Raw genomic sequence first — 27,887 nt, 5'->3', positions numbered from 1 at the left:
TTCTGCCTCTGCCCCTCCCCTGCTTGTACGCTCTCTCTCATATAAATCAAGTCCCACATCGGGCTCCTTGCTCAGCAAGGAGCCTGCTTCTCCCTCTGCCTGCCACTCCCCCTGCTTGTGCGCTTGCTCTCTCTCTCTCTCTGACAAATAAATAAAAAATTTTTTTTTTTAAAGATTTTATTTATTTGAGAGAGAGAGAGAGAGAAACAGCATGACAGGGGAGACGGTCAGAGGGAGAAGCAGACTTCCCGATGAGCCAGGAGCCCAATGTGGGACTCGATCCCAGGACTCTGGGATCATGACCTGAGCCACCCAGGCGCCCCCAAATAAATAAAATCTTAAAGAAAAAAGTTATGAAGGTAGTAAAAATGCTGTATCAGCACATGGTGAAAGGGAACACAGAAAAACCATACTAAATGTTGTTTTAGTTTGCTAGGGCTGCCATAACAAAGTAACAGACTGGGAGGCTGAAACAACAGATATTTATTTTCTCAAAGATCTGGAGGCTGGAAGTTCAAAAATCAGGATGTCATCAGAGTTGGTTTCTTCTGAGGCCTCTCCCCTTCGCCGGCAGATGGCTGCCATCTTGCTGTCTCCTCACATGATCTTCTCCATGCACCCACCTATCTGTGTGCATATTTCCTCTTCCCATAAAGACCCCAGTCATATTTGAGAAGGGCCGACCCATAGGACCTTATTTCATTTTAATTACCTCTTTAAAGGCCTCTCCAAACACAGTCACATTCTGAGGTACTAGGGGTTAGGGTTTCAACATGTTAGTGCATATAAAGGATGAAAAACATGCAGGATAATTTAGTAATTTAATTCTGGATAATTTTTAGAAAATTAGAATGTTTTAAGCATAACCATCTGCCTCCAAATAACAGTAAAACAATGTTCAATGGCTTTGTAGATTTCCCACTAGAAATAACCTGTAGGAATATTTTGTCAAATTTCTGCAGAAGGAGAAAAAGCAGGAGTACCTAAGTTTAAAAGTAAGGGGTTGGGAGGAGGGGGAAATGACACAGAAAACATAATTAGTTTAACTACATAAAATGAAAATTTCTCATATATAAAAAATTTGAGAAGGAATGGGGTAGAAAATACCGGTTATAACGGACTAGTTGTTACAAAAGCTTGTACAGATAATAAAAATCCATATCTTCAAAGTTTAAAGAATATAGGAACGAATAAAGAAAAATGTAAAAGGATTTTATAAAAATGTGAAGCAAAGGGGCGCCTGGGTGGCTCAGTTGGTTGGGCGACTGCCTTCGGCTCAGGTCATGATCCCGGAGTCCTGGGATCGAGTCCCACATCGGGCTCCCGGCTCGGCGGGGAGCCTGCTTCTCCCTCTGGCCCTCTCCCCTCTCATGCTGTTTCTCTCTCCCGCTCTCAAATTAATAAATAAATAAATAAAATCTTTTAATAAAAAAAAAATGTGAAGCAAAATAGGAAAATGTTCAATATCACTTGTAATCAAAGCAGCACATTTTAAAAGACTTGTACAGGGCACCTGGGTGGCTCAGTTGGTTAAGCCTCCGACTCTTGATTTCGGGTCGTGATCTCAGGGTAGTGGGATCCAGCCCCAATTCTGTCTCTGCGCAACTCAAGTCTCCTTGGGATTCATTCTCTCTCCCTCTGCACCCGCCTACCTGTGCACACACTCTAAACAAATAAATAAGTAAAATCTTTAAAATTAAAAGACTTGTTCATGTGTGTTTACAACCCTTGCAAACAGAATCTATTATGTATAGGGGTGAAGAAACTTCATGAGTTAAATCAATTCCAACTCTGTGCTGAAGCCATAGAGCTCTTGACAACCTCTGTCCCAAGAATCCTGCTTCCTGAAAGTGGAGACAGCAAGAGGTTGGGGCTGTTTTGCACAAATTGGTCATAGCATGGTAATGAGTAATGGAAAAACAGCCCAGTTCATGCAGGGCACCTGTGCAGGCCTCAGAGGAAAATGAGACAGCTGGCTTGGTGGCAGGATGCCTTCCAACAGCCAAGCTGCCAAGGACCCTGCCTGCTCTCTGGTGAATCACAATGCTAACAGAATAAATAACTGATTGCCTCAGCTTTCGTGTTGGAGCACCCACCCATGTGCAGGGAGGAAGCCTCCACTCCAAGAAGAAAATTCACACTAGGTGCTACCCAGAGGCCAAACCACCAACTTCAAAGTGAGAGCCTCAGAGGAGAAACACTGGCATTACCTATGAGCTTATTAGAAATGCAAATTCATGGGCCTGTGCTTGAGGGCCTGACTCTGGCCATAAAATCATAAAAGGGTTAGTAGATTCAAAATGATAGAGGCAAAGGAAAAAACAAAAATAAAACCACTACCTATCAGCCTTTTACCCAGCCCTCACATCAAGGCATGAATGAACAGAATCAATCTTTTATATATTTGCTTAATTTTAAGTGATCAAAGATCTTTATGCCATTGGACAAAAAGGAAATTCATTTACTAGAATGGCACTACAAACTCACTTTTGCATCAAAATAATCAAAGCACTACCCATCAAGACACAGGAAAAAAAAGAATGCAGAGATTTATGGATACTTGCTTCTCTCCAACTTTAGTAGTAGAAGCAGGACTGTTTCTCACAATGCTCCTGAAAATACTGATGCAACAGGATGCTGGGGGGCCTGGGGACCTGATGCACCCGCCTTCAAGAACTCCTCAAGTTGTTTCATCTTCTCAGCTGGATAAGGAAAAATGCTTTCTGTTCCAAACTACTCCATCATTGAAGGGAGTGAGGGAGGAGGGGAGGGGCTAGCAGCATCACTTCTCAGGTGGAGGCTCTGAACCTAAGATCTGGAAACAGTGGTGAAACCAAGCTGAGGCTGCATGGGCAGTGAATGTGTGAGATCTGTTTACATTGCCAAGGTCCCACTTGGGACTCCTCTTACAAAGGGTTGCCCAGGGGCTGCATGCAGAACACTGCAGTTAGAAAACTGCAAAAAGTTTTGGTAAGGTAATAAAGGCTGATAGAAAGCCCGGTACAGCCAGATGGTTCACTGGTGGCTCCCTCCACATGCAGGTTTTTAGAGACCCTCACCTCGGGCACGATGTTTCTGGTGCCAGGATGCCAGGCTCAGGAGCACGCTCTTCACCCGATTTTGTACACGGGGCCGTCCGAAGATGGTGATTTCAACCAAATCCCCAGAGTTAACTATGTCCACCGTCAGCAGGACTTGGCTCATCCACTCCATTTCTGGAATTATGGCTCGGTCTGGGCCTAAACAGGAAAAGAGAGACTCTGAGGGGAAGCATGGTCGAAGGTGAGTAGGAGCTAAATTTGAAGGGAATTTTGGCCGGAGAAGGGAAGAGCTGGAAGGTGGGCATCGTGGCGTCAAAGGTGGCCTGCAAATCGGGCAGAGACTGTTGAGAGTTGCTCTGCGGGGTTTCTCTCCTCTTGGACTGGAGGGGAGTCATACCACCAGCACCCCTGGGGTGGCTCACCGAAGATCGAGTCAGCCAGCCATGCCTCCAGGTAAAACACCAGCGGGTCTCTCAGTTCCTGCACAGGAAACCACCACGGCCGGGTGCGAATCCGCGGTGGTGGAAGTGGTGACCTGAGCAGCCTGTCCAGGGACTGGGCGGGCGTCCATTCGTCCCCCTGGGCCTTAGCAGCACCTACGTCGTCGACCATGCTAGGTCCCGCAGCCCAAGCAGAGCAACGTCCAGGGAGCGCCGGCGGAACTCCAGCGAGGCGCGAAGCCTGTGCCCCCTTTTACGGTTTCCGGCCAGCCCCGCCTCTTCCTGCGACTCCTCGCCGTCCGTTCCGGGTGAGTCGACCCAATTGACGCTGGGCGCCCTTCCCTGCTGGCGCTGGGGAGCCAGCCACCCGGGCTTCGTCCCGGATCCTGAACTAGCATTTATTTGAGTTTCAGCCGGCTCTCAGAGGCTATCCGTGATCATCTCCGCTGAGCCAGGTGGCACTTAGCCTCAAAGGTCCTTGCCCCAGCACACAGCTGATTGCCAGCGTGGTTTGGATTGGAGGCCTCGTTGACCCGGACTCACTTTCCGTGCCTGGGTTAAGGTTTCTGCGCTACCTTCCAGAGGTGGGTGGATCAGGCTGAGGGCAGGCTCGTCGAATCTACATTTTCTTCCTTCTGCTCCGTTGTCTCCCAACTCTCCGTTTGGTTAGTACTTCAAAATCCTTCAAGCAAGTGTGTCGTGTTTTAAAATATAAACGTCAGAGGTGGTCATTATAGAACACGTAGGGACTCTAGACAAATCCCGTTTATTTCCAACATCCTAAAACAACTAGTGTTGATGCACATATCTTCTCAATGTTATTAATTTTAGTTAAAACTGTAAATTAGGAAAGATTTCACACATTCAAAAAGTTATATAACCAATACCTATGTGACAACCCCACTATCGCCCCATTTAACAAGATGTTAACATTTTCCCACATTTGCCTCGCTTCTCTCTTCTTTAAAATAGATAGCACTTAAAGCATCTTTCCTTTCCTTCCCCACAGGAAATCATTGTCCTGAAGCTGGTGTGTATTATCCCATGCATGTTCTTCTACTTTTTCTAGTGCATTTCTAGAAATCTTGTTTGGTAGTTGTTCTAGAATAGATAGCATATGCTGTGCAAACTATTTTGTTCTTACAATTAGCTATGGTGTGTTTGTTTTAAAAATCTTTTTAATGGAAAATTTTGATCATTTACAGAAGGCTGATAGTATTAATATCCTGAATTCCCTCATCCACGTCATCTAGGCTTCGAAGGTTATCAGATAATCTCTATAAGAGGAGATATTGACTCTAACTTAAGTGGATATTTTTATTTCTTCAATTTAATTTTAAAAATCAACATAATATATGCACATTGCAAAACAAAAGTTCTCAAGGATATAAAATAATATATGAAAGTTCTCCCTTTCAAGTATTCTCCCTCACTCTCTTAGTAATCTTTTCCCAATTGTATGTATTGTGAATGTCTTCTTCTAGTTTAAATTGTTTTTTCACGTTAAGGAGTCTTTTGTTAAATAAAATTTTTAATTTCAATATAGTCAAGACTTGTAAGTCTTTATAGTAAGTGCATTCTGTGTCTTGCTTAAGAAATCCTTCTCTGGGGGCGCCTGGGTGGCTGAGTCGTTAAGCGTCTGCCTTTGGCTCAGGTCATGATCCCAGGGTCCTGGGATCAAGCCCATCGTTGGGCTCCCTGCTCAGCGGGAAGCCTGCTCCTCCCTCTCCCACTCCCCCTGCTTGTGTTCCTGCTCTATCTCTCCCTCTCTGTCAAATAAATAAATAAAATATTAAAAAAAAAGAAAGAAAGAAATCCTTCTCTGCCCTGAGGTCTAAAGACACTCCTATACTTTTTACTAAGAATTCTGAAGTTTCTAAGTATGTAAATCCTTGAACCATCTGGGGTTAATTTTTTAAACTTTGGCATAAGGGATATAATTTCATCATTTCATAAATTGATAATTTTTTCCTTCAGCCATTCTCTTGAGGATGCATCCAACCTGAGGCCACTTCAAATGATCTTGAAATTTTTCAGACTCCTACATATAACATGAGTTAGCCACAAGGCTGGTTTGTAGTGATTAATTATTAGATCAAGAGAAAGGCAAGATCTAGACATGTTCCTTTGCCATTCCCATCTAGATGGCAAAGTTTATTTCTGATTTAGTTTTATTTTGGAAGTATAGCTATTAGGGGTCTTAGCTTTATGCAGAAACTCTATATTAAGTTTCGTACATCTAGCAAGCCTTGAGTTTTATTTGCTGACCTCATGCCAGCTTCAAACGGAATTTTTTGAAATTTAGCGAATCTGCCAAGATGAATCACTCTATTACCTCCAAGGTAATTTAACTTTGACAGGGACAGGGCATGATTTGAATACTGCTCCAATATTTTCTAGCTCTGGGGCTGAGTGCAAGTTATTTAAGCTCTCTGCACCCCATAAAGTAAAAAAATACTACCCAGAAGACGTCAGCAGACCACATGCTTTTACTTTCTTTGCTTAGCCCTGGAGGAACCAGTCTGAGGACCTTTGGGTTCAGACAATAAAGTATGTGAGTGAATTGATTCTCATTGAGAAACTTCACTCTTCATAACTTCACTTCTTGTAATCTTCAATCTTAAGAAATCTCTGTACAATGAAAAACATTACAAAGCCTAATGAAAACATAACACTGATTTTTTGCATCAAATAACATCAAAATATAGGTCACAGAGAGGAAAAATGGTTAAAATGAGGAAAATAAACTAGTAAAGAGATATTTAACAAATCACAAACAAGGAGCAATCATGCAGAAAAAGAATATAATAAAGGCCTAATAGTTCTGAATATAGGACAGTTTTCTAATGTTTAGGAGCATTTACAAACAGTAATTATATACCAGTTCCCTCGGATGGATGGATAGCTGGATAGATAAGGAGACATTATACCACACTACTAAATAATATTCAAATAAAGTAAGAAATGAAAATCATCACTGATAGGCTATTTAGAATATAAGACTAATTTAAAAGTACATTTCAAAAACATTATGGAAAATGTACATTCAGAAAAATCTAGTTTTCAGTCCCCTCTTGTTAATCCTGTCTTCTCCTCCCCAACAACTATTATTCATTTTTTGGATTATCCTTCCATTGCAACAAATGTAGATACAAGTATTTGGGAATTTTTGCTTTTTACTTTTTTGTAATATTACATGTATTTTATTGTACTCCTTTCCCACCAACTTTTTACTTTGAAAAAACGTATGGGAAACCTATGGGAAAATTTTAAGAATATTAAATTTACATTCTATACTTTTCAGTTTCACTAACATTTTCTTTCATTTATCTTTTCTCTACCTTCATATAGTTTTTCATGAACTATTTGTAAGTTGCAAACACCATGACACTCTACCCCAAGTATTTCAACATTATCTCCTAAGAACAAAGACATTCTCCTACATAACCATATAAAAATTATTCAATCCAGGAAATATAACATTGATTCAATACTGTTGTCTAATATACAGTCCAATTTCAATGTCCCCAATTTTTCCAATAATGTAATTTATAGTTAATTTTAAAAAATCTACAGTCCAATCAAGGAGCATGCACTGCATTTACTTATCATGTCTCTAGTCTCTTAATCTAGAATCACTCTCTGTTGTTTAATTTAATCTTTAATGACACTGACATTTTAAAAATATTTTAAATTTTGTATTGTGAAAAATTCTAAACATATACAAAAGTATATCTGGCCATTGTTCATTTATATATTCAGTCTCTCAATTCCCACTTTTGGCCATTCTTTCATTTTTTTTTTTTTTAAGATTTTATTTATTTATTTGACAGACACAGCGAGAGAGGGAGCACAAGCAGGGGGAGTGGGAGAGGAGAAGCATGCTTCCCGAGGAGCAGGGAGCCCGATGCAGGGCTCGATCCCAGGACCCTGGGATCATGACCTGAGCCGAAGGCAGACGCTTAACGACTGAGCCACCCAGGTGCCCTCTTTCATTTTTTTTAAAGATTTTTTTTTTTTTTTTTGAGAGAGCATGAGTGGGGGGAGGATCAGAGGGAGAGGGAGAAGCAGACTCCCCGCTGAGCAAGGAGCCCGATGCAGGATCATGACCTGAGCCGAAGGCAGACACTTAACCAACTGAGCCACCCAGGCACCCCATTCTCTCATTTTTGAGGGGCTGACCAGTTCAGAGAAAACTAGAGATCACTGTTTGGAAAGCCTTCCGTTGTCTTCATAATCAACTGTATTGCAAGATCTTGTTGCCTTTTTTGTTCAGGGATCATCTTGGAGATCATCTGGTGAGAGAGTGTGTAGAAGCACAGGACCCTGGTAGAATGTGTCAAAAGAAAATTCAGAAAACTTTACATGGGACAAATATTTTGAGTGGGAAACAAACTATTGGAAAATAGGGAGACTTCCAAACCAAAAGTAGCTTGAAACTCGGTTTATAAAGCATGAATGAAGTACCTTGTTTTGTGTTATGATTGGCTACTAGAAACATACATTCCTTTTAGGATAGTAGTACTACATAAGCTTACCTGTTTGTACCTGATTAGCTAGGAAGCTACCAGGTTATCTGACATGAAAAAAAAGCTTAGGTTTTGTTTCAGGGAAATCAGGATAGTTTTAAGTTTTGGTGACGTGACGATGAGATGTAGAGGTATATTTAAACTGTGGCCTCCTTTAACAAACGCAATATATCTGCAGGGCCATTATGACAAAAACAAGAACAATTAGTGATCCCTATGAAATACTTTGGAATCAGGAATCCTAATTGTCCCACCCAGGCCAAGAGAATGGATCCTGTAGACCATGAGCTTGTCCGGATCCTTCATGCAAAATTACATGAAATGACTTTTTGCAGTTAGTGATAACCTAGGGAAGGAGGCTGTCAGGAGCTCAGCTTAGCAGGGAGTGAGAACTGAGCTGCCAGGTGACGGAGTAGCCAATTAAAGCCACAAGCCAAAAATGAAAGAGTTAAACCTTTAGTCACTTACTGCAATTGTATGAGCAAGAGGCTAGAAGCAGAGGAAGCGCTGCCTCTCTCTGTTCCATTTTCTCTCCCAGAGTGTGGTCAGTACATAAACACGGACATAGGTGTCTCACAGTTGAGGGAAAACAAAAAGCTCTGGCAGTTTTATGGATCCTGAGGTGGTGGGGGCAGAGGAGGAGGGGAAGAAGGAAGGGCTCAGGGTGGGAAAGTACTAGCTACTGAGTCAGAGGGGGGAAAAATTTCTTCATGGTTTCCTCCTCCTTCCTCTCACTTCCCCTTCAACTCCTACTGAAAAAGATCTCTGACCAAGACCTTGGATAGAGACCTAGGAATGTAAATATTCAAAAGAGCTTGATGGGTCTGGAAGGGCCCGAGTCCTTGACTGCAACTCACTGCAGAGACTGCAATGCATTGGCTGCACATTCTCAGAAAGGAATCTTTTATCAGTTGACTTCTTTTGGTGGAATATATTCTCCTCTTCCTGGGAGGTAGATTTCTTGACAGTCTGCATGCCCAAAAATGTTTTAACATTCTCCATCTGTTCATAGTTTGGTTGGGTTATATTCTGAATTTTAAATAATTTTCCTTTACAATTTTTAAGGCAATTCTGCATTGTCTTCTGGCCTCTAACACTGCTAGAGAACTGAGATGCCATTCTGGTTTTCATTCCTTTTTATAGGATTATCTTTTTGAGCAGGTTTTGGTCCACAGCAAAATTGAGCTGTGAGTTCCCATATACCACCTTCCACCTTCACACAACACAGCATCCCCACGAGCAACATCTTGCATTGTTAACATTTGTTAACCATCAGTGACCCTACAACGACATATCACCCAAAGTCCATGGTTTACATTAGTGTTCACTCTTGTACATCCTATGGGTTTTAACAAATGTATGATATCCACCATTACAATATTACACAGAATAGGTTCCATTCTTTTTGCATGTCATTTTCTTTTCTGTCTCTGTCTGTAGGTGTTTTGGACCTTTTCTTTGTCCTTTAGTGTCCTGATGAAGTGTAATTTTTTCTGTGTAATTTTCTTTTATCCATTGTGTTGATCAGTCAGTGTGCCTTCAGTGTGCCTTCTCTTTCAGTTCTGGGAAGTTTTTTGAACTTTTTTTTTTTAAGATTTTATTTATTTGAGAGAGAGAAAGAGAGCATGAGCAGGGGAGGCACAGAGGGAGAGGGAGAAGCAGGCTCCCCGCTGAGCAGGGAGCCCAATGCGGGGCTAAGTTCCACTACCCTGAGATCATGACCTGAGCAAAAGTTAGACACTTTAACCGACTGAGCCACCCAGGCGCCCCTTTTCGAACTATTTCTTTGACAATTTCCTCCTCAACATTTTCTCTATTATTTCCTGAAACCTGTTAATTGATTGCTACATTTTATAATGGATCTTCTAGACTCTTCCCATATTTTTCTTACACTTTCTTTCCTATTTGACAAACCTCTTTTAGTCTTTGAATATTCTTTTTATAATCTGTTCTTATTTCCTGAATTTAATGTCTTCTCTAATCTTTCAGATGATATTAATGCCTTTTCAAGTTTTCTTCTGTTTACTACATTGTTTCTGTTTTCAGATTTCTTTTTATCTTTTTCTCTTTCATATTAGAGATTTTCTTGGAACATTGCTCATTATGTATGGTTGTTCCTGTTTAAAAAACCTGACTGGCAGCTTTATGATCAGGGGTTTACTCAAGGGCTTCATTGTAAAATAAGCTGTCTCAATAGTTTGTAAACTTTAACTACAACAAAATCACCTAGAGGGCAAGTTAAAACACACATTACTGCCCCACCACCAACTCCTTATCTCCAGAGTGGGGTAGTTGTTTCTAAGGCTTGCTCCTCACATAGGAAACTCAGTGGGCAAGTCCTTCCTCCTCAGTATCAGGGTTTTGTGTTTGCGTTTTCTTGAACTAATCAATTTCACCTGAGAGGAGTTATCCACGTTTCTGCCTGGAAGGTGCAAACCTGTGTCCCAGGATTATGTGAGTCAAATAGGGACAGAGGAGTTGTATTAAACTCCTTATTTGCTTTTGCACGTCTTTACTCTTCTAGCATCTGTTGGCCCAGAGTCCAGAACCTTTCTGGATCTATACCAATCTCAAATACGCCTTCAATCAGTGTCGGGAACAGAATGCTAGAAGGAGGGCAATGCTTCTGCCCCTTATACAGACTTTCAACTAATTCTTCCTCCCTCATCCTCACTTTGAGAGGTACTTTGTGTCTCATTTCTGAGGCAGACTGAGATTCTACAGAAAAAAACAGCCTTTTTCAAGGCTTCGTTTGAAGAAGAAGGAGGGGGAGGGGGAGGGGGAGGAGGAAGAGGAAGGAGAAGAAAAAGAAGGTTAGCTTAGTATGAGAAAGAAAGTCTGCCCTGCCAATTAGCAGGCCAAGAGGACAGGCACTGATAAAGCGAGCTGCCGAGTTAACAACAGTGTTTCTCCCAAAGACATGCTGCACACATAAATTCATAAATTGTCATAATGATCTCCCCTCCCTCCTTTGAATGACTACTGCATTCTTACTAAATCAGAAACTTTGTTTTTGGGATGCCTGGGTGGCTCGGTCACTTAGGCTTAAGCGTCTGCCTTCAGCTCAGGTCATGATCTCAGGGTCCTGGGATCGAGCCCCACATCAGGCTCCCTGCTTAGCCGGGGAGTCTGCTTCTCCCTCTGCCTGCAGCTCCCCCTGCTTGTGCTCTGTCTCTCTCTCTGACATAAATAAATAAAATCTTTAAAAAAACAAACAAAAAAGAAACTTTGTTTTCTGAGATTATAGACTCAGAAACTTTGCCATTTGAAATCTGGTAAGTTAACAATGGAACATCCGACTCTTGCCTGGAGAAACTACTTCACTTTGACAGAGAAGCAGCCTTGATTTACAACTCAGCTGCAGAGTTTCAGTTAAGGGGTTACTGGATACAACATTCTAGGTGTATCTCAATTTTGTAGTTTCCAAGGAAATAGGACTCCACAGTTAAGATCTGATGTTGACCTTACACCCACATTCCAAAGCAACAGTTTTATTTAAAGATCAGCTATACTTCATTCTTCCCCAAAATCCTACAAAAAGAAAAAAAAAATTTTTTTTGGTGAGATGCACCATGGTTTTCTGTTATGCACTGTTCCTCACAGGAATGAGTCAATAAAACTGGCTTTGTCAGACTACAGGTTTGTCCCCAACGGCCTTATACTGACTAGTATTTGGACTAGGATAATTTGGAGGGTCTGCTGAGGTTTGCCTGAGATCCTCACTGCCACAGACCGGAAACCTCCCCTCCACTCCGTAATGACGTGTAACTCCAAGACCGAGGCCCTTATGTTTCACTTCCTGAGGACTTTCTTTCCCCAACTGTGTATTTGTTGTTTCTCCCTAATTCTGGACTCTTGATTATCTATTTAGCACTTCGATATCAAATTTATCTAGTGAGATTTGGGGCATCCTCTGGTGAAGTATGGCTTTCAACTTCATCTCCCTTCAATGTGCTTTACTACCATCTTGTATGTTGTCTCTCTATATTTCTTCAGTCTTGTCTGTGCATGAGAAATTAGTTTGGGAAAGAGCTTCTGTCAGTGTTCTGCCTCCTAGAAGGATGCTGATTTCTCGGGCCAGCAGCTGGGGTGGCATACCAGAACTAAAATGAGCTAAGTGAGGTGCCTAGGATGCCGAATTTAAGGAGGCAATCATCTTAGGGTCATGTAAGTGCAGTGACAATGTAGTTTTTTCCTAACTGATCAAATTTAAATTTTTCCAAGCAAGAGGAAAAGAGAGGGAGAGAAAGGAAGAGAGTAGTTTCAGATACATATGAAGTTATCATTGAAAAAGCCCAATTATCTTTTGTACTTTGTTCATCAGGAATAATCATAGTATATTTTATGATATAAATCTAAATCAAAAGGTCCTAGAGGTTTGTCAGTATCCTTTCTGTTCATAATATGTTGACTACAATCTTATAGGATTGTGTTACCATTACGATTCCGTTTCTTCCATTCTTTTTTTTTTTTTTTTTTTTAAAGATTTTATTTATTTTTTTGACACAGAGAGACATAGCGAGAGCAGGAACACAAGCAGGGGGAGTGGGAGAGGGAGAAGCAGGCTTCCGCAGAGCAGGGAGCCCGATGCGGGACTCGATCCCAGGACCCTGGGATCATGACCTGAGCCGAAGGCAGACGCTTAACGACTGAGCCACCCAGGCGCCCCGTTTCTTCCATTCTGATATCGCTGATTAACATAATGCCATTTTCCAGATGTATTTACCCTTATTCTCATGGCAGAGATAAATCAACTACAGTGTTTTTTTTTTTTAAGGTTTTATTTATTTATTTGAGAGAGAGTGAGCAAGAGAGGAGAGAACACAAGCCAGGGGAGGGGCAGAGGGAGAGGGAGGAACAGACTCCCAGCTGAGCAAGGAGCCCAATGGGGACTGGATGGACTGGACCCCAGGACACTGGGATCATGACCTGAGCCAAAGGCAAACACTTAACCGACTGAGCCACCCAGGTGCCCCAATCAACTACAGTCTTAAACCAGCCCTGGTGGGACGTTTTAAAGACATATCCAAAGAAGTTTCTAGTGATGTCCTCCTTGCTGACAACATAATCCAGTAAAAACTGTAAAAATGAAACAGAACCTGGAGCCAAAACATCAAGACCCCTTTAAACATCTCCATATGGTTTTTACTATGCTTCCTGCAGCACTAGGATTTAATGTTTAGTCATTACATGTCTATTTTTAGGACATATCAAAGCTTTTCCCAAAAATAGTAGGTGTGTGTGTGTGTGTGTGTGTGTGTGTGTGTGTGTGTGTGTGTGTGTGTGAAGATGCTTGACTTTGTGTTTCCTGCCTAGGAAATCCTGAGTTCTATCTCCAGTGATAGAGACACTAGAATCATTATGAAGGGGCTTTGTAAGATACTACATTTTACTCATGATCTCCCTGTCCATCCCACCTTCACTCTTCAGGCATGATAGAGAGGATAAACAGAGGGGTGCCTGGGTGGCTCAGTCATTAAGCGTCTACCTTCGGGTCAGGTCATGATCCCAGGGTCCTGGGATGGAGCCCCGTATCAGGCTCCCTGCTTGGCGGGAGGCCTGCTTCTCCCTCTCCCACTGCCCCTGCTTGTGTTCCCTCTCTCGCTGTGTCTCTCTCTGTCAAATAAATAAATAAAAGTAAAAAAACTTAAAGTAAAAAGAAAGGATAAATAGAACCTTCAAACCTAAGCGAGGCAAACTTTCAGAAAATTCTAAATTTCTTTGGTATAAATTGTTAATGATAAGGACAACTCCCTTAGGAGCTCACTGATTTTCTCCCTATGAACTGATAACCAGGCTTTCCTTTGTGTCTGGAAAGACTGCCCCTAATCTCAGTGTTTACTGTATTTAGGCTAACATAACTAAATATTACAAGTACACATTGTGACAATAGGTACCAGAAGCATTTCTACAACATCCTCTCAAACAGCCACTTCACAATTTAAATCCTCTTCTAAAAGAGACATCAGAGATCCAAAGACCTTACCACACACCATTAACAACTACCACAACAGTAAAACTCCAGTGTTGATCCTTGAATCCATGTCTCAATTTAAATATATTTACCACCCTCAAATCACTGGAAGATCGGATCAGCTGGAGACCTCAAACTGGGAATTCTTAGCAATCCTTCAGAAGCAGATGATGGCATATAAGTGACCCCTTTCATCTAAAAAGGCTAGATGTGGTGACACTGATTGCAGTTCTTTGACACATTAGCAGTTTCTTTATGGAAACCACATGCCTGCTCATTTTATGAACATACCTGCATCCTGTGATTCAACAATTTTACTCCTAAGTCTACTACAACATGAGAAGTTAAAGAATACTGTATGATTCCATTTATATAAAGTTCAAAAACAGGGGCACCTGGGTGGCTCAGTTGGTTAAGCGACTGCCTTCGGCTCAGGTCATGATCCTGGAGTCCCGGGATCGAGTCCCGCATCGGGCTCCCTGCTCAGCAGGGAGTCTGCTTCTCCCTCTGACCCTCCCCCCTCTCATGTGCTCTCTCTCTCTCTCTCATTCTCTCTCTCAAATAAAAAAATAAAATAAAATCTTAAAAAAAAAGAAAATTCTGTGTGAATACTTTAAAAAAAAAAAAAAAAAACATGCAAGAGAAGGAAAGGTCCAAAGGACTCTGGTAATATTCTTTCATTTGATCTGGATGGTATTTACAGCAGTGCTACTTTGAAAATTCATTGAGCTTCAGCCTCGTGATTTATACATGTAAGTAGGTAAATTAATTTTTTAAAAAGTTTAGAGATCTAGTGATCAAGTAAAATTAGCATGTAGTCAGGGTGCTTGGGTGGCTCAGTTGTTAAGCATCTGCCTTTGGCTCAGGTCATGATCCCAGGGTCCTGGGATGGAGTCCCACATCGGGCTCCTTGCTCAGCGGGAAGCCTGCTTCTCCCTCTCCCACTCCCCCTGCTTGTGTTCCCTCTCTCGCTGTCTCTCTCTGTTAAATAAATAAATAAAACCTTTAAAAAAATGTAAAACAATTAGCATGTAGTCTTAATAAATTCTGACTTATCTATAAAGTTGAAACATTATTGCACAGTTAAAACTTTATTGCACAGAGGCCAGAGAATACAGAGTTAAGTGCCTAGAACACAAGAGATAGCAGTGATCAAAAAAAGGAGAAAAGTAGACCCAGGTTTACAAACAAGATTTGGAAATCTGTCTGCTGGGTTTCAGTCTGAGTCTGAGTTCTGCCTTCAGGTATTGGACAACTTCACTCTGGATATGTAGGGTAAAAATAGCCTGTGGGAAGAGCTGAAGGCCAAAACCACACGTTGGCAAATCTGGCCATTGAAAATCATTAAAGAAAACGGGTCTTAGGGGAGGGAGGCAAGGTTGAGAAAGTGAATTCTCACTTTGTCAAAGGGTGCAGTGGTCCAGTAAAACAGCAGAATGTACTTCGAAGAAGGCTAAGGGTGAGCATGGGCTGAGGAATTTGGGGTTGCCATTGCAGACTTCTCGGTAGCCTGGGTGTTCAAGGAAAGAGACAGGGCAAATAGCACCTGAGGCCAGGGAAGGTTTTGACTTTTTTAGGGGAAAGATTTTCTTTGGCCCACCACTCAAGAGATTAATGGAAAGACTTGGGTCAAGTTGATCAGAAATAGGTGGCTCGATTAGTGCTGAAGAAAACCTGGAAGGACACCTGTAATCGTGAAGTAAAAGAAACCATCTATATGAAACGATATGCCCAATACATTTCTTAAGGGTGGGAATGTTAAGGGAATTGTATCAACTGCCTCTGTTTTCTTGATCAAGTAGTTTGTAAAATCACCTATGAGCTGGGGGGAGGGGCATGATCTTATTAGTGAGGAGTAAAAGTAACACAAGCTGAAGGAAGGAAGTAATAAAGATTAAGAGTGAAAAAACTATGAAATAGAAAACAGAAAAAGTCAATAAAAAGTGGGTCCCTTTGCAAAGAAAAACAAGATTGACAAAGAATAAAATTTAAATTACTAAAATCAGGTAGGGGATGGGCTAGATGGGTGATGGGTATTAAGGAGAGCACTTGTGATGAGCACTAGGTGTTGTATGTAAGTGATGATCACTGAATTCTACCCCTGAAACCAATTACACTGTATGTTAACTGGAATTTAAATAAAAATTTGAAAAGAAAAAAATATTTAAAAAAAAATAAATTACTAAAATCAGAAATTAAAGAAGGGATGTTATCACTGACCTTACAAAAATAAAAATAATTGTAAGCAAATACTATGAACAAGTATATGCCAACAAATTAAGTGACCTGGATGAAATGGAAAAAGTCCTAGAAAACTACAACTGCTGGGGCACCTGGCTGGCTCCGTTGGTAGAGCATGTGACTCGATCTCAGGGTCGTGAGCATGAGCCCCACATTGGGCACAGAGATTACTTAAAAATAAATAAAATACAAACTGCTGATACAGACTCAGGATAAACAAAATCTGTTTGGGTTTTTTTTAAGATTTTATTTATTTGTTAGAGAGAGGGAGAATGCACACAAGCAGGGGGAGAAGCAGGCTCCCCACTGAGCAAGGACCCCAATGCAGGACTCAAGGGATCATGACCTGAGCCGAAGGCAGACGCTCAACTGACCAACTGAGGCACCCAGGCACCCCGAAATCTGAATAAACCTATAACAAGAGACCAAATTAGTAATGGAAAAAAAATAAACTTCACACAAAGAAAAGACCAAGTTCAGATTATTTTACTAGTGAATTCTACCAAATATTTAAAAGAGAATCCATACCGACCGATACTTAAGCAAACTCTTAAAAAAAGAAAAAAAGATGAAGGAATGCTTCCCAACTCATTCTACGAGGCCAGCATTACCCTGGTACCATAATCAAAAATCTCACAAGAGGGGCGCCTGGGTGGCTCAGTCGGTTAAGCATCTGCCTTGGGCTCAGGTCATGATCCCAGGGTCCTGAGATGGAGCCCCGCATCGGGCTCCCTGCTCCGCAGGAGGCCTGCTTCTCCCTCTCCCACTCCCCCTGCTTGTGTTCCCTCTCTCACTGTGTCTCTCTCTGTCAAATAAATAAATAAAATCTTTAAAAAAAAAAAAATCTCACAAGAAAACTACAGACCAATATACTTCATGAATATAGATGCAAACATCTTCAACAGGAAACTAGCAAATCAAATAAATCCAGCAACACTGAAAAATTATACACCACGAGCAAGTGAGATTTATCTCAAAAGTCAATTAATGTAGGGGCAACTGGTTGACTCAGTCAGAGGAGCGTGAAGCTCCTGATCTCCAGGTCTTAAGTTCAAGCCCCACATTGGAAGTAGAGATTACTTAAATAAATAAAAACATTTTTCAAAAGTCAATTAATGTAATATACAATGTTAATAGAATAAAGAACACATGATCATCTCAACAGATGCAGAAAATGTATTTGACAAAATCCAACATCCATTCATGATAAGAATACTACTAGGAATAGAAAGGAACTTCCTCAACCTAATAAAAGCCATTATCAAAAAATCCACAGCTAGCATCATATATCATAAGTAATGGTGAAACACTGATTTTTCCCCCCAAAGATCGGGAACAAGGTAATGATGGCTGCTCTGACTTTTATTTAACATTGTATTGAAAGTTCTAGCCAGTGCAATCAGGCAACAAAAAGAAAGAAAAGGCATGCATACCGGAAAAGTAAGATTGTCTTTGCTCACGAACAAAAAGATTTTGTATCGTAGGAAATCCTAAGGAATACACACACACACACACTACTATAAAAAATGAGTTCAATAAGGTTACAGATGCAAGATCGATATGGACAAAAGTCAATTATATTTCTATATACTAGCAACAAACCTAAAAATGAAATTAAGAAAATTCCAGTCATAAAGAGCATTAAAAGATACTTAGGAATAAATTTAGTAAGTGCAGGACCTGTATACTGAAAACTACAAAGCACTGCTTAAAGAAATTAAATATCTAGGGGCGCCCTGGGTGGCTCAGGTCATGATCCCAGAGTCCTGGGATCAAGCCCCATGTTGGGCTCCCTGCTTGGTGGGAAGTCTGCTTCTCCCTCTGCCTCTGCAGCTCCCCCTGCTTGTACTTGCTCTCTCTCTCTCTCTAATAAAATCTTTAAAAAAATTTAAGTATCTAAATAAATGAAGGTATTTCGTGCATAGATTAGAAAACTCAAAATATGAATTTAGACCCTTACCTTAACTTAAAATATACACAAAAATTAATTTGGAAAAAGCCTGCAGACTTGAATGTAAGAGCTAAAACTATAAAAACTCTTAGAAAACATAAAAGTAAACTTTCATGACATTCGTTTAGGCAAAGATTTTTTTTTTAAGTAAGCTCTAAGCCCAACATGGGGCTCAAACTCAAAACCCCGAGATCAAGAGTCACATGCTCTACCAACTGAACCAGTCAGGCACCCCTAGGCAAAGATTTTTTTTAGACATAATACCAAAAGCAAAAGTGATAAAAAGTTGGTAAGTTGGAGTTCATCAAAATTAAACTTTGTACTTTAAAGGACACCATCAAGGGCGCCTGGGTGGCTCAGTTGGTTAAGCGACTGCCTTCGGCTCAGGTCATGATCCTGGAGTCCCTGGATTGAGTCCCGCATCAGGCTCCCTGCTCGGCAGGGAGCCTGCTTCTCTCTCTGACCCTCCCCCCTCTCATGTGCTCTCTCTCTCATTCTCTCTGTCTCAAATAAATAAATAAAATCTTTAAAAAAAAAAAAAAAAAGACACCATCAACAAAGTGAAGAGACAGGCCACACATTGGGAGAAATTACTTGCAAATCATATGTTCTACAAAGGATATATACATATATATATGTATATGTGTATATATATATGTATCTTACAACTCATTAAGACAACCAATTAGAAGTGGATAAAAGAAAAAAATGGATAAACGATATTAATAGATCTTTCACCATATTAATGGTCAATAAGCACATAAAAAGATCCTCTATATCATTAGTTATTAAGGAAAAGCAAATTAAAAGCACAAAATAGCATTACGGCACCAAGAAGGTCTATAACCAAAAAGACAATTACAGTGGCGCCTGGGTGGCTCAGTTAAATGTCTGCCTTACACTCAGGTCATGATTCTAGGGTCCTGGGATGGAGCCCCATGTCCTCGAGCTCCCTGCTTGGCGGGTGCTTCTCCCTCTCCTCCCCACTCTTGCTCTCTCTCAAATAAATAAAATCTTAAAAAGAAAAGACAATTACAAGTATTGAGGATGTGGAGAAACTAGAACACTCATCATACACTTCTGGTGGGAATGTCAAAAGCCACCTTGGGAACGTTTGCCTGTTTCTTCATGACCATTCCCGGATATCCAAGAGAAATGAAAACAAAATCTTAAAAGCAAATGTTCATAGCATTTTCTCATGACATCCAAATGACAACAACCCAAATGTCCATTAATTAGTTAATGTATAAACAAAATGTACTATATCCATATAATGAAACACTGGTTGGCAATTAAAAGGGAGGATACTGTTGAATGCCATAGCAGAGATGAGCCCTGAAAACATTACACTAAATGAAAGAAGCCAGACACAGAAAGATAAGTATTATATGATATATAAAATCTTTTTTATATAAAAATTTTTTTTTATATAAAACCTTTATGGAGATGGAAAGATTGCCTGTGAATAGAGCTCGGAGTGACTGCAGATGGGCAGAAAGTTTCCTTTTGGTGGTAATGGAAATGTTCTAAAATTATATTACATTATATATTTCATGAAGAACTGCAGTCCAAAATATCTGTGCTAATAAGTATGTTGGCAAAACAAGAGTTATCTTCTCACTCAGTATTAAAGAAGTGCAATTGTATTTTTGTGATTTTTTTTTAAATTATTTATTTAGTTATTTATTTGACAGTACGTGCGCCAGCGTGCACAAGCAGGGGGAGCGGCAGAGGGAGAGAGAGAAGCAGACTCTCCCCACTGAGCAGGGAATCCCATGTGGGGCTGGATCCCAGGACTCTGGGATCATGACCTGAGCCAAAGGCAGAAGACACTTAACCGACTGAGCCACCCAAGCACCCCTCCCCCATTTGTGATCTTTAAAACAAGTTTCTGTTAATAGCAAATGAAAGGTAACAGAATGACACCCCAAAATGACTGCAGGAGCTCAGTACGTGCCATTCCCAAATAAGCTGCTTTGATATATTTTGAGCTGTAGGTGCTTGAAAAACAGCAAATGCAGGGAGAGTCTTTCTCTGAACTCCTCTTTTCTGCCTGGAACTCAACTGGCATAAATCCCCTCTTTTCAAGGTTCCTCAACCAGGTAAGATTGATAAAAATGGACATGACACCCAGAAAAACTGTCACAAATTATCGTACCTCCCATCTATTCTTCGAAGTGCCCATTCATCTTCCCTAAAAATGACTTAACTCTCCCCTAAGAGGCTTACATTCCTTCTCTTTCCCTATTAAAATTGCATTAAACCTGAATCCTAAGGGGGGGGGGGGCGGGGAGCGTTGCTTATTTTTCCCTGGATAGCTTTCTCTTGTTAATCTTTTATTACAGGGGTCTCAGCCAAGAACTCAGAAAGAGGAGAGGGCCAATTATCCCCACCAAAGCAGGACAGGCACATTCTGTGACAGAACTCCAAATTGATTCTAGGCCTCTTGGTGCCCACACTTGTGCACCCACACGGCCCACCCACCCTCACTTTGTGTTGAGGTGAGCATTCAGATTAAGGAAAGGCCCCGACATCCTAGGGTTTTCTCACCAGCAGCTGATATAGTGATCCTCATGGATTCCATTAGCTTCTTCTCTGCCTCTGAAAGGAAAAAAATCCAACTGGATTTTCAGTAGTTCACAGGGCCACCCACAATCCTGGAACCATCATAAGTGGAACCAGAGGGAGCCTGCCCTGCTCTTTTTTCTTGGGGCTAAGTTGGGCATGTGTTGGGAACCCCTTGAGGTTAGGCGGGTACAGGGGATGCGGAGGATGACACCGATTTCTCCCCCTCCATCTAACCTCGCTAAAATCTTGAGGGCCCGAAGGATTGCGATTTCTCCATACAGAGTGGGCGGGACTCGGGCTCTAGAAAGCTCCCGAGGCCTTGCGGAAAGGCAAACTGCACTCCCCACCCAGGCCCGTGCCTGGATCCATCCCCACCCTGCCCTAGTACTCCGTCTTGCCCAGCCGCCCGGGACCCGCAGCGGTCCCTCCTATCCTCAGGCGACTCAAGGATGAGGAGTTGGCCTTCTTCTGCAGAGCATAATGGTTTAAAACTTTTCCTTGAGGGCGGTTGGAAGATGGAGATCCTAGCCGTAACCTTGGGGTCCAGAATTTGCGCTTGCAGCAGGAGCTCGGTCCATTGCTAGAAGTGTGGAATCTGGTGCCCGGGTTGTGCGCGCGGCGAGTTGGGGGCACGGAGTGGCTAGGCCCGAGCTGGCTGAGCGATAATACCAAAGGTGGCCGGAGGAGAGGGAGAGCGCCTAAGGAGGCCTGGTGGGGGGCGACCCCATCCAAGCACTCACCAAAGATCTTCTGACGCCTGCTCTAGGGGTAGGTCAAACACCACCGGCGTTGCAGGTGCTCCTCTTGAAACCAGTCGGGGAAAATGCGCAGATCGATGCGTCCAGGGCCTTACAGGTAAATCCTCCCCGTCCTCCGGGGCGAGGCCGCCGTCAGAGGCCGGAGGAAGCTGTAAGCCACAGCCCGCGGGAAACAGAAGCCCTGGGAGCGGCCGGGCGCGTTTCGGCGCGGTAGGCTAGGGCGGTGCTGGGGAGCCGCCCAATCCCGCAGCGGGGGGGGGGGGGGCTGCAGGCGAGATCCCGGCGCGCCCCGGGGGCCAGGATTCGCCGAGGGCGCGCCGCTGCGTCGGGTTGCGCGCTGCCGGGAGGCTTCCCCGAGGGCAGCTCAGCGCACGCGCCCGCCGCCAGGGGCGGCCCTGGGGGCCCCGACGCTGGCGGCGAGGACCGGCCCGAGCGGCCCAATCTGGTGCTCTGGAAGGCTGCGGCGGCTTTCCAACCGTTGGGTTCCCCTCTGCCCACAGGCGCCGGCGGAGCGCCGCACCTTCAGCGTAAAGTAGCGTGACACAGACAAGGCTCACAGGCTCAGTTGGGACCTCCGAAGGCAAAGTGATCGAAAGAACGGTTCGATCTGCTTTTGTTTGCTCAAATTCATTGAGAACGGGGACCAAGTCTTCTTTCTCTAGCTATTCCTAGCACAGAGTACTGCGCCTGGCACAAAATGTTTATGGAATAACATAGAGGAATAGAGAACTATGGATTTCAGCTCCAGCGTTGCCACTTACTGGATTTCTGGCTCTGAGCTGCTTATCGTAATTTCTTTGTCCCTCGATTTCCTCATCTATAAAATGTGAACCAATAAAAATAGTAGTACTTGTAGGATTGCTCGAGAGATTAAATTAATTGAATGCATGCAAGGAGCTCAGGACAATTTCCGGCTCATAGTATTTTCCTAATTCAATTAGCATTATACACCATGATGCACTGGCACGTTTAGGCTGTCTACGACATTAGGCCGTCAACAATAACTAGTTGCTCTGAATTCGGGAACCTACTTTACTCCCTTTCTTTTCTCCCTTTCTACACTCCCTCCTCCACCACCACTAACTAGCTGTGTGTGACCTTGGGCAAGATGTCTAACCTCTCAGTTCCTCATTTTTCATCTGTACAACGGGGATGATAATAATAGTACCTTGATCCTAGAACTGTTTAAATGAGTTAATACATAATAAAGCCCTTAATTGTGCCAAGGAAGTAGAAAACACTCAATAATAAATATCAGCTGTTACTATCTGCATACATAAACTTGTTTTCACGTTATAAATATTTCCATTAAAAAAAGAACCTCAGGGAAAAAAACCTCAGATGTAGAATTCCTAGTTCAAAGATCACAAACTTTTTATTCTTCTTAGAGATTGCTTTTTTCTTTTGCAACTTTATTTGTACAAAGAATCATAGAGAAGAAAAATATTTACTATATCCAACTCCCCACCTGACACCTGCACTGTAATAGGTATCTCTCATTTAACCTACTCCCCACATTTCCCCTTCCTTAGTATTCTCCCTTTCAGTAAAGGCCACAACCATTCACCTGGTTGACTCTTCTCTTTGTGTCACATTTTACACCTATAAACAAATCCTGTCAGCTCTACCTTCAAAATATATCTGAAATAGAACTACTTTTTATGGCCTGCACTGCTAAGAAACTAGCAGTCCAAGCCATCACTATCCCTTGCCTCTGTAATAGCTTCCAAATGGTCTTACAGCTGCTTAAGTTATAACTTTTCCATGAGATCAAAATATTTCCCCTTTAACATTTATTTTCCTTACAGGGGCCGGAGTGGTCTTTTGAAAATTTGAGTTCATGTCAGTCTCCTTGTCTTTGTGGAACTGAAGAGGAAGTCCAGAAATAAAACAAACATAAACATATATATACAAAATGGTATGGTATCTAATAAAATTATTATTTCAAAACAGTAACAGGGCACTGGGTATTTTGAAAACAAATTTGGATGGCTATCTGACATGCACATAAAAAATTTCCAGAAAGAGAATAAAAAATTTGCATTTTTAAAAAAGATTTATTTAGGGGTGCCTGGGTGGTTCAGTGGTTAAGCATCTGCCTTCGGCTCAGGTCATGATCCCAGACTCCTGGGATCGAGCCCCCGCATCGGGCTCCCTGCTCGGCAGGAAGCCTGCTTCTCCCTCTCCCACTCCCCCTGCTTGTGTTCTCTCTCGCTCTCGCTGTGTCTCTCTCTGTCAAATAAATAAATAAAATCTTTAAAAAAAAAAGTTTTATCTATTTATTTGAGAGAGAGCGAGCACAAGGGCACAAGTGTGGGGAGGGGCTGAGGGAGAGAATCTTTTTTTTTTTTAAAGATTTTATTTATTTGACAGAGAGAGCACAAGCAGAGGGAGAGAGAGGGAGAAGCAGTCTTCCTGCCGAGCAGGGAGTCCGATGTGGGACTCGATCCCAGGACCGAAGGTAGCTGCTTAACCTACTGAGCCACCCAGGCGTCCCTTTTTTTTTTTTTTTTTTTTTAAGATTTTATTTATTTGAGAGAGAACAAATGGGAGAGGGAGAAGCAGGGAGCCCTACTAGGGGCTTAATCCCAGGATCCTGGGATCATGACCCGAGCTGAAGGCAGACGCTTAACAACTGAGCCACCCAGGCGCCTGAGGGAGAGAATCTTCAAGCGGACTCCCTTCTGAGCACAAAGCCAACCTCACTCAGACCCATGAGATCAAGACATGAGCTGCAACCAAGAGTCAGAAGCTTAACTGACTGAGCCACCCAGGTGCCCCCCAAATTTTGCATCTTTTAAAAGGCAGTGCTGTTAGAATATATAGATCAATGTTTATATAATTTAGGGTAAATAGAACCAGATCATAGCACCGAATGCTGTCACCAAGAACAATGATAGCTTTTTGCTGAATTAGAATGAAAGCTTCTTTTGATGGAAAAAAAAAATTCCCCTATGCCTTGCCCTACCAATGTGAAATAAAAAGACAACTTATAAACAGAGAACATACAGTATATAATAAAGAAATATATGTTTAACAACATAGGGAAGTGCCTATTTTATAAAATTTAAGGGTAAAAGTCAGACTACAAAACAACACATGGTAGGGGTCCTGGGTGGCTCAGATGGTTAAGCGCCAGCCTTGGACTCAGATCATGATCCCAGCGTCCTGGGATTGAATCCAGCATCAGGCTCCTTGCTCAGTGGGGAGCCTGCTTCTCCCTCTCCCTCTGCCTGCAGCTCTGCCTGCTTGTTCTCCCTGCACCCACCCTCCCACCCCCCCAGCCCCCACCCCCCCACCCCCGCTTGCTATCTCTGTCAAATAAATAAAATCTTAAACAATTTTCCCTGGGAAAAAAATTGGGAGGAATAAATTTATATCTAGGTTATATTTTCATTTTTTTGAAATCACGTGAACACATATTAATTTTATAATCATCTTGAAGCTAAAGTTAACTATACTCACTGATGGGGAAATAGTTTTTTCTTGGTAGGGATTGCAGTTGGAACCTGAAATCCCCTTCCTCCTGGAAATGCGACCCTGGGTCCTTGAGAGGCAACTGGTGCAGCAGAATATGCCTGGCTTTGGCATCACATCTACCCGGGTTCCCAAGCACAGTGGCTCCCTGACCTCAGTTTCTTCCTCTGTGAAATGGGGACACCCACACCACTTTACAGGAGTTTTCTAAAAATTCAATGAGAAGACGACCCTGGCTGGTTGTAGGGGTTCTACATAAGATAATGCCACCCTCCCTGACTCAGGTGACAAACCCTACAGGGTCTATTTTCCAAAAGTAGGGTTCCCACTGAATTCACACCTTGATAAGTGCCTAAATTCAAGTTGAATTTGCTCATCCAGCTGCTTCCAGAGCCAAGGGAGCTGTTTGCTGCCTTCTTGCGGGATGGTAGTTCCCTGCCTGGTGGGGTGGGGATCATGGCACGTTCCTCAGATGACCGCGGGGGCCTCTAATCCCACCCCCACCGTGCCCCAGCCGTCGTTGCAACAAAAAGAGCCACCGCCGGGTAGGGACCTGGGCGGAGGCCTCTACTGGGTCGCACTGCCGGGGAAGCGGCGCCGAAGGGAGGGCGGGCCACTGAGCGCCTTCCCCGCTTGCGACCCGGGAGCTTCGACGCCCACCCGCAACCGCTGGCCGCGGGGAAAGGTCCGGGCTCGCGTTCTGAGGCTGGCGGGGTGCAGAGGAAATAGAGCTGCGGACTGGGGCTGATTCAGCTTCCGTCTCCAGAGCGGGGGCAGGCCCCCCTCTCTGCTCCAGAGCTGGTAGGCACACCCCTCCCGGAGGTAAAGGTGGGAGCGAGTGCAAACCTTTCAGTCTAAAGAAAGAAATCGCCAGCTCGAGGGGCCCTCCAGTCAAAGTCGCACTTGAATTCCGCCTTTTTATCTTTATCCGTGCCTGGAGGGGAAAAGTAGATGGTAGGCGGGACCTGAAAGCCCCACACCATCTTGATTTTCTACTTGCTTAGAGAATGTTCTAAATTCTAGTTGGGATCTAGAGTAAAAAGTTTCACTTTTTTTTTTTTTTCCCATCGCAAAAGACTTAATGTCACAGATTTTGGGGGACAGGGGATGCATTTTGCTCTAATTTAGGAATAATTTAAAATACAGAAAAGTACCTGTAATTACCATTTTAAAGTTTTTTTTTTTTAAGATTTTATATTTATTTGACAGAGAGAGACACAGAGAGAGAGGGACCACAAGCAGGGGGAGTGGGAGAGGGAGAAGCAGGCTTCCCGCTGAGCAGGGAGCCTCGATCCCAGGACCCTGAGATCATGACCCGAGCCAAAGGCAGATGCTTAAGGACTGAGCCACCCAGGCGCCCCCCCTGTAATTACCATTTTAGTTATGCCTTTCCTCAGTACCTCTCACCAAGTGAGAAAATAGAATATTAGAATGTTAAATTATTTGTTGGTCAAGTGCCCAAGGGGCAAAAATTAGCCAATCAAATTAAAAACAAAACTAAAATGAAAAGCGTGACACAAAATTCCTCTTTTCAAAAATAAACTATTTTCATAAAGCAGTTTTAGGTTCATAGCAAAGTTGATCTGTAAGTCCACAGATTTCCTATATACTCCAACCACCTCCTCTCCCCCAACCCCCAATACACAGCCTTCCTCATCATCAACATCCGACCTCAGCATACTGGTACATTTGTTACTATGATGAAGCCACGTGGACACATCACTATCACTCAAAAGTCCACAGTTTACCTTAAGGTTCACTCCTGATGTTAGGGTAATTTTGACCTCATACAATGAGTTAGGAGGTATTCCCTCTGCTTCTATCTTCTGGAAGAGATTGTAGAGAATTGGTATAATTTCTTCCTTATATTTGGTAGAATTCACCTTTATGGGGCAGGATGAAGTGAAGGAAGTCCTTCAGAAAGTAGAACAATTCGGGGGGCGTCTGGCTGGCTCAGTTCATAGAGCATGCAACTCTTAATCTAGGGGTCGTGAGTTCAAGCCCCACATTGCATGTAGAGATTACTTTAAAAAATAAAAATAAAAAACAAAAACAAAAAAACCCCAACAAACAAAATAGAACAATACTGAAAATTTAAAACTTCTGCTCTGTGAAAGACACTGTTAAGGAAGTGAAAAGACAAGGGGCGCCTGGGTGGCTCAGTCAGTTAAGCAGCTCCCTTCGGCTCAGGCCGTGATCCCAGGGTCCTGGGATGGAGCCCACATCAGGCTCTCTGCTCAGCAGGAAGCCTGCTTCTCCCTCTCCCACTCCCCCTACTTGTGTTCCCTCTCTTGTTGTCTCCCTCTCTGTGTCAAATGAATAAATAAAATCTTTAAAAAAAAAAAAGAGCAATAAAATAAAAAATTTCTAACCAGGCCAACAAAGAAAAAAAGAGACAAGACATAAGTTACTAATATCAAAAATGAAAAAGGGGACATCACTACATATCCCAAGGACTTTAAAAAGATAATGAAGGGGTACTATGAACAACTCTATGTCCACAAATTTGACAATTTAGATGGAAGGGATCAATTCCTTGAAAGACACAATTTGCCAAAACTCATAAGAAGAAATCAACTGAATAGGAAAGAAATAAAGAAATTAAATCAACACTTAACAACTTTACAAAACAGAAAGCACCAGGCTCAGATGTGTTCACTGGTGATTTCTACAAAACATTTAAAGAAGAAGATATACCATATTGTAGCATTGTTCAAAATAGAAAAAAATTAGATATATAAAATTCCGCTCAAAGAAAGGACTGGTTAAAGAAGTGGTAGCAGGGGTGTTTGCAAAGTTTGATTTTTTTGACCTGGGTGGTGGTTACACAGGATTCATTGCATAATAATTATTTTTTTAAGTTTTATTTATTTTAGCAACCCCTAACCCAATGTGGGGCTCAAACTCA

General features: G+C 42.4%; 1 protein-coding gene across 2 annotated transcripts; it reads right to left on the bottom strand.

Annotated features, from left to right (window-relative positions):
• Positions 1–181: 181 nt before the first annotated feature.
• OOEP (oocyte-expressed protein) lies at positions 182–21,843 on the bottom strand. Of its 2 annotated transcripts, XM_078055098.1 has the most exons (6): positions 21,485–21,843; positions 20,727–20,777; positions 3,464–4,163; positions 3,060–3,239; positions 2,561–2,702; positions 297–745 (listed from the first exon to the last, which is right to left on the bottom strand). In XM_078055098.1, exons 3-5 carry the CDS (start codon positions 3,651–3,653, stop codon positions 2,602–2,604), a joined length of 471 nt encoding a protein of 156 aa, XP_077911224.1. In that variant the 5' UTR covers positions 3,654–4,163; positions 20,727–20,777; positions 21,485–21,843; the 3' UTR covers positions 297–745; positions 2,561–2,601. The 2 variants fall into 2 exon arrangements, with proteins under 2 accessions (XP_035957044.1, XP_077911224.1); XM_036101151.2 differs by having other exon boundaries at positions 182–2,702.
• Between the last annotated feature and the right edge of the window lie 6,044 nt (positions 21,844–27,887).

This window comes from Halichoerus grypus, chromosome 9, assembly GCF_964656455.1.
Source record: "Halichoerus grypus chromosome 9, mHalGry1.hap1.1, whole genome shotgun sequence".
Lineage (NCBI taxonomy): Eukaryota > Metazoa > Chordata > Mammalia > Carnivora > Phocidae > Halichoerus > Halichoerus grypus.
The sequence above is the reverse complement of the archived record's forward strand: the minus strand, read 5'-3'. Positions and strand labels throughout refer to the sequence as shown.

Excerpts from the sequence above, each read along its gene's own strand:
- OOEP (XM_036101151.2), bottom strand. The coding sequence starts at position 3,653 with ATGGTCGACGACGTAGGTGCTGCTAAGGCCCAGGGGGACGAATGGACG. Across the intron at positions 3,240-3,463 it reads GCTGGCTGACTCGATCTTCG|GCCCAGACCGAGCCATAATT; the intron begins GTGAGCCACCCC and ends TTTCCTGTTTAG. Across the intron at positions 2,703-3,059 it reads CCAGAAACATCGTGCCCGAG|CTGAGAAGATGAAACAACTT; the intron begins GTGAGGGTCTCT and ends TTCCTTATCCAG.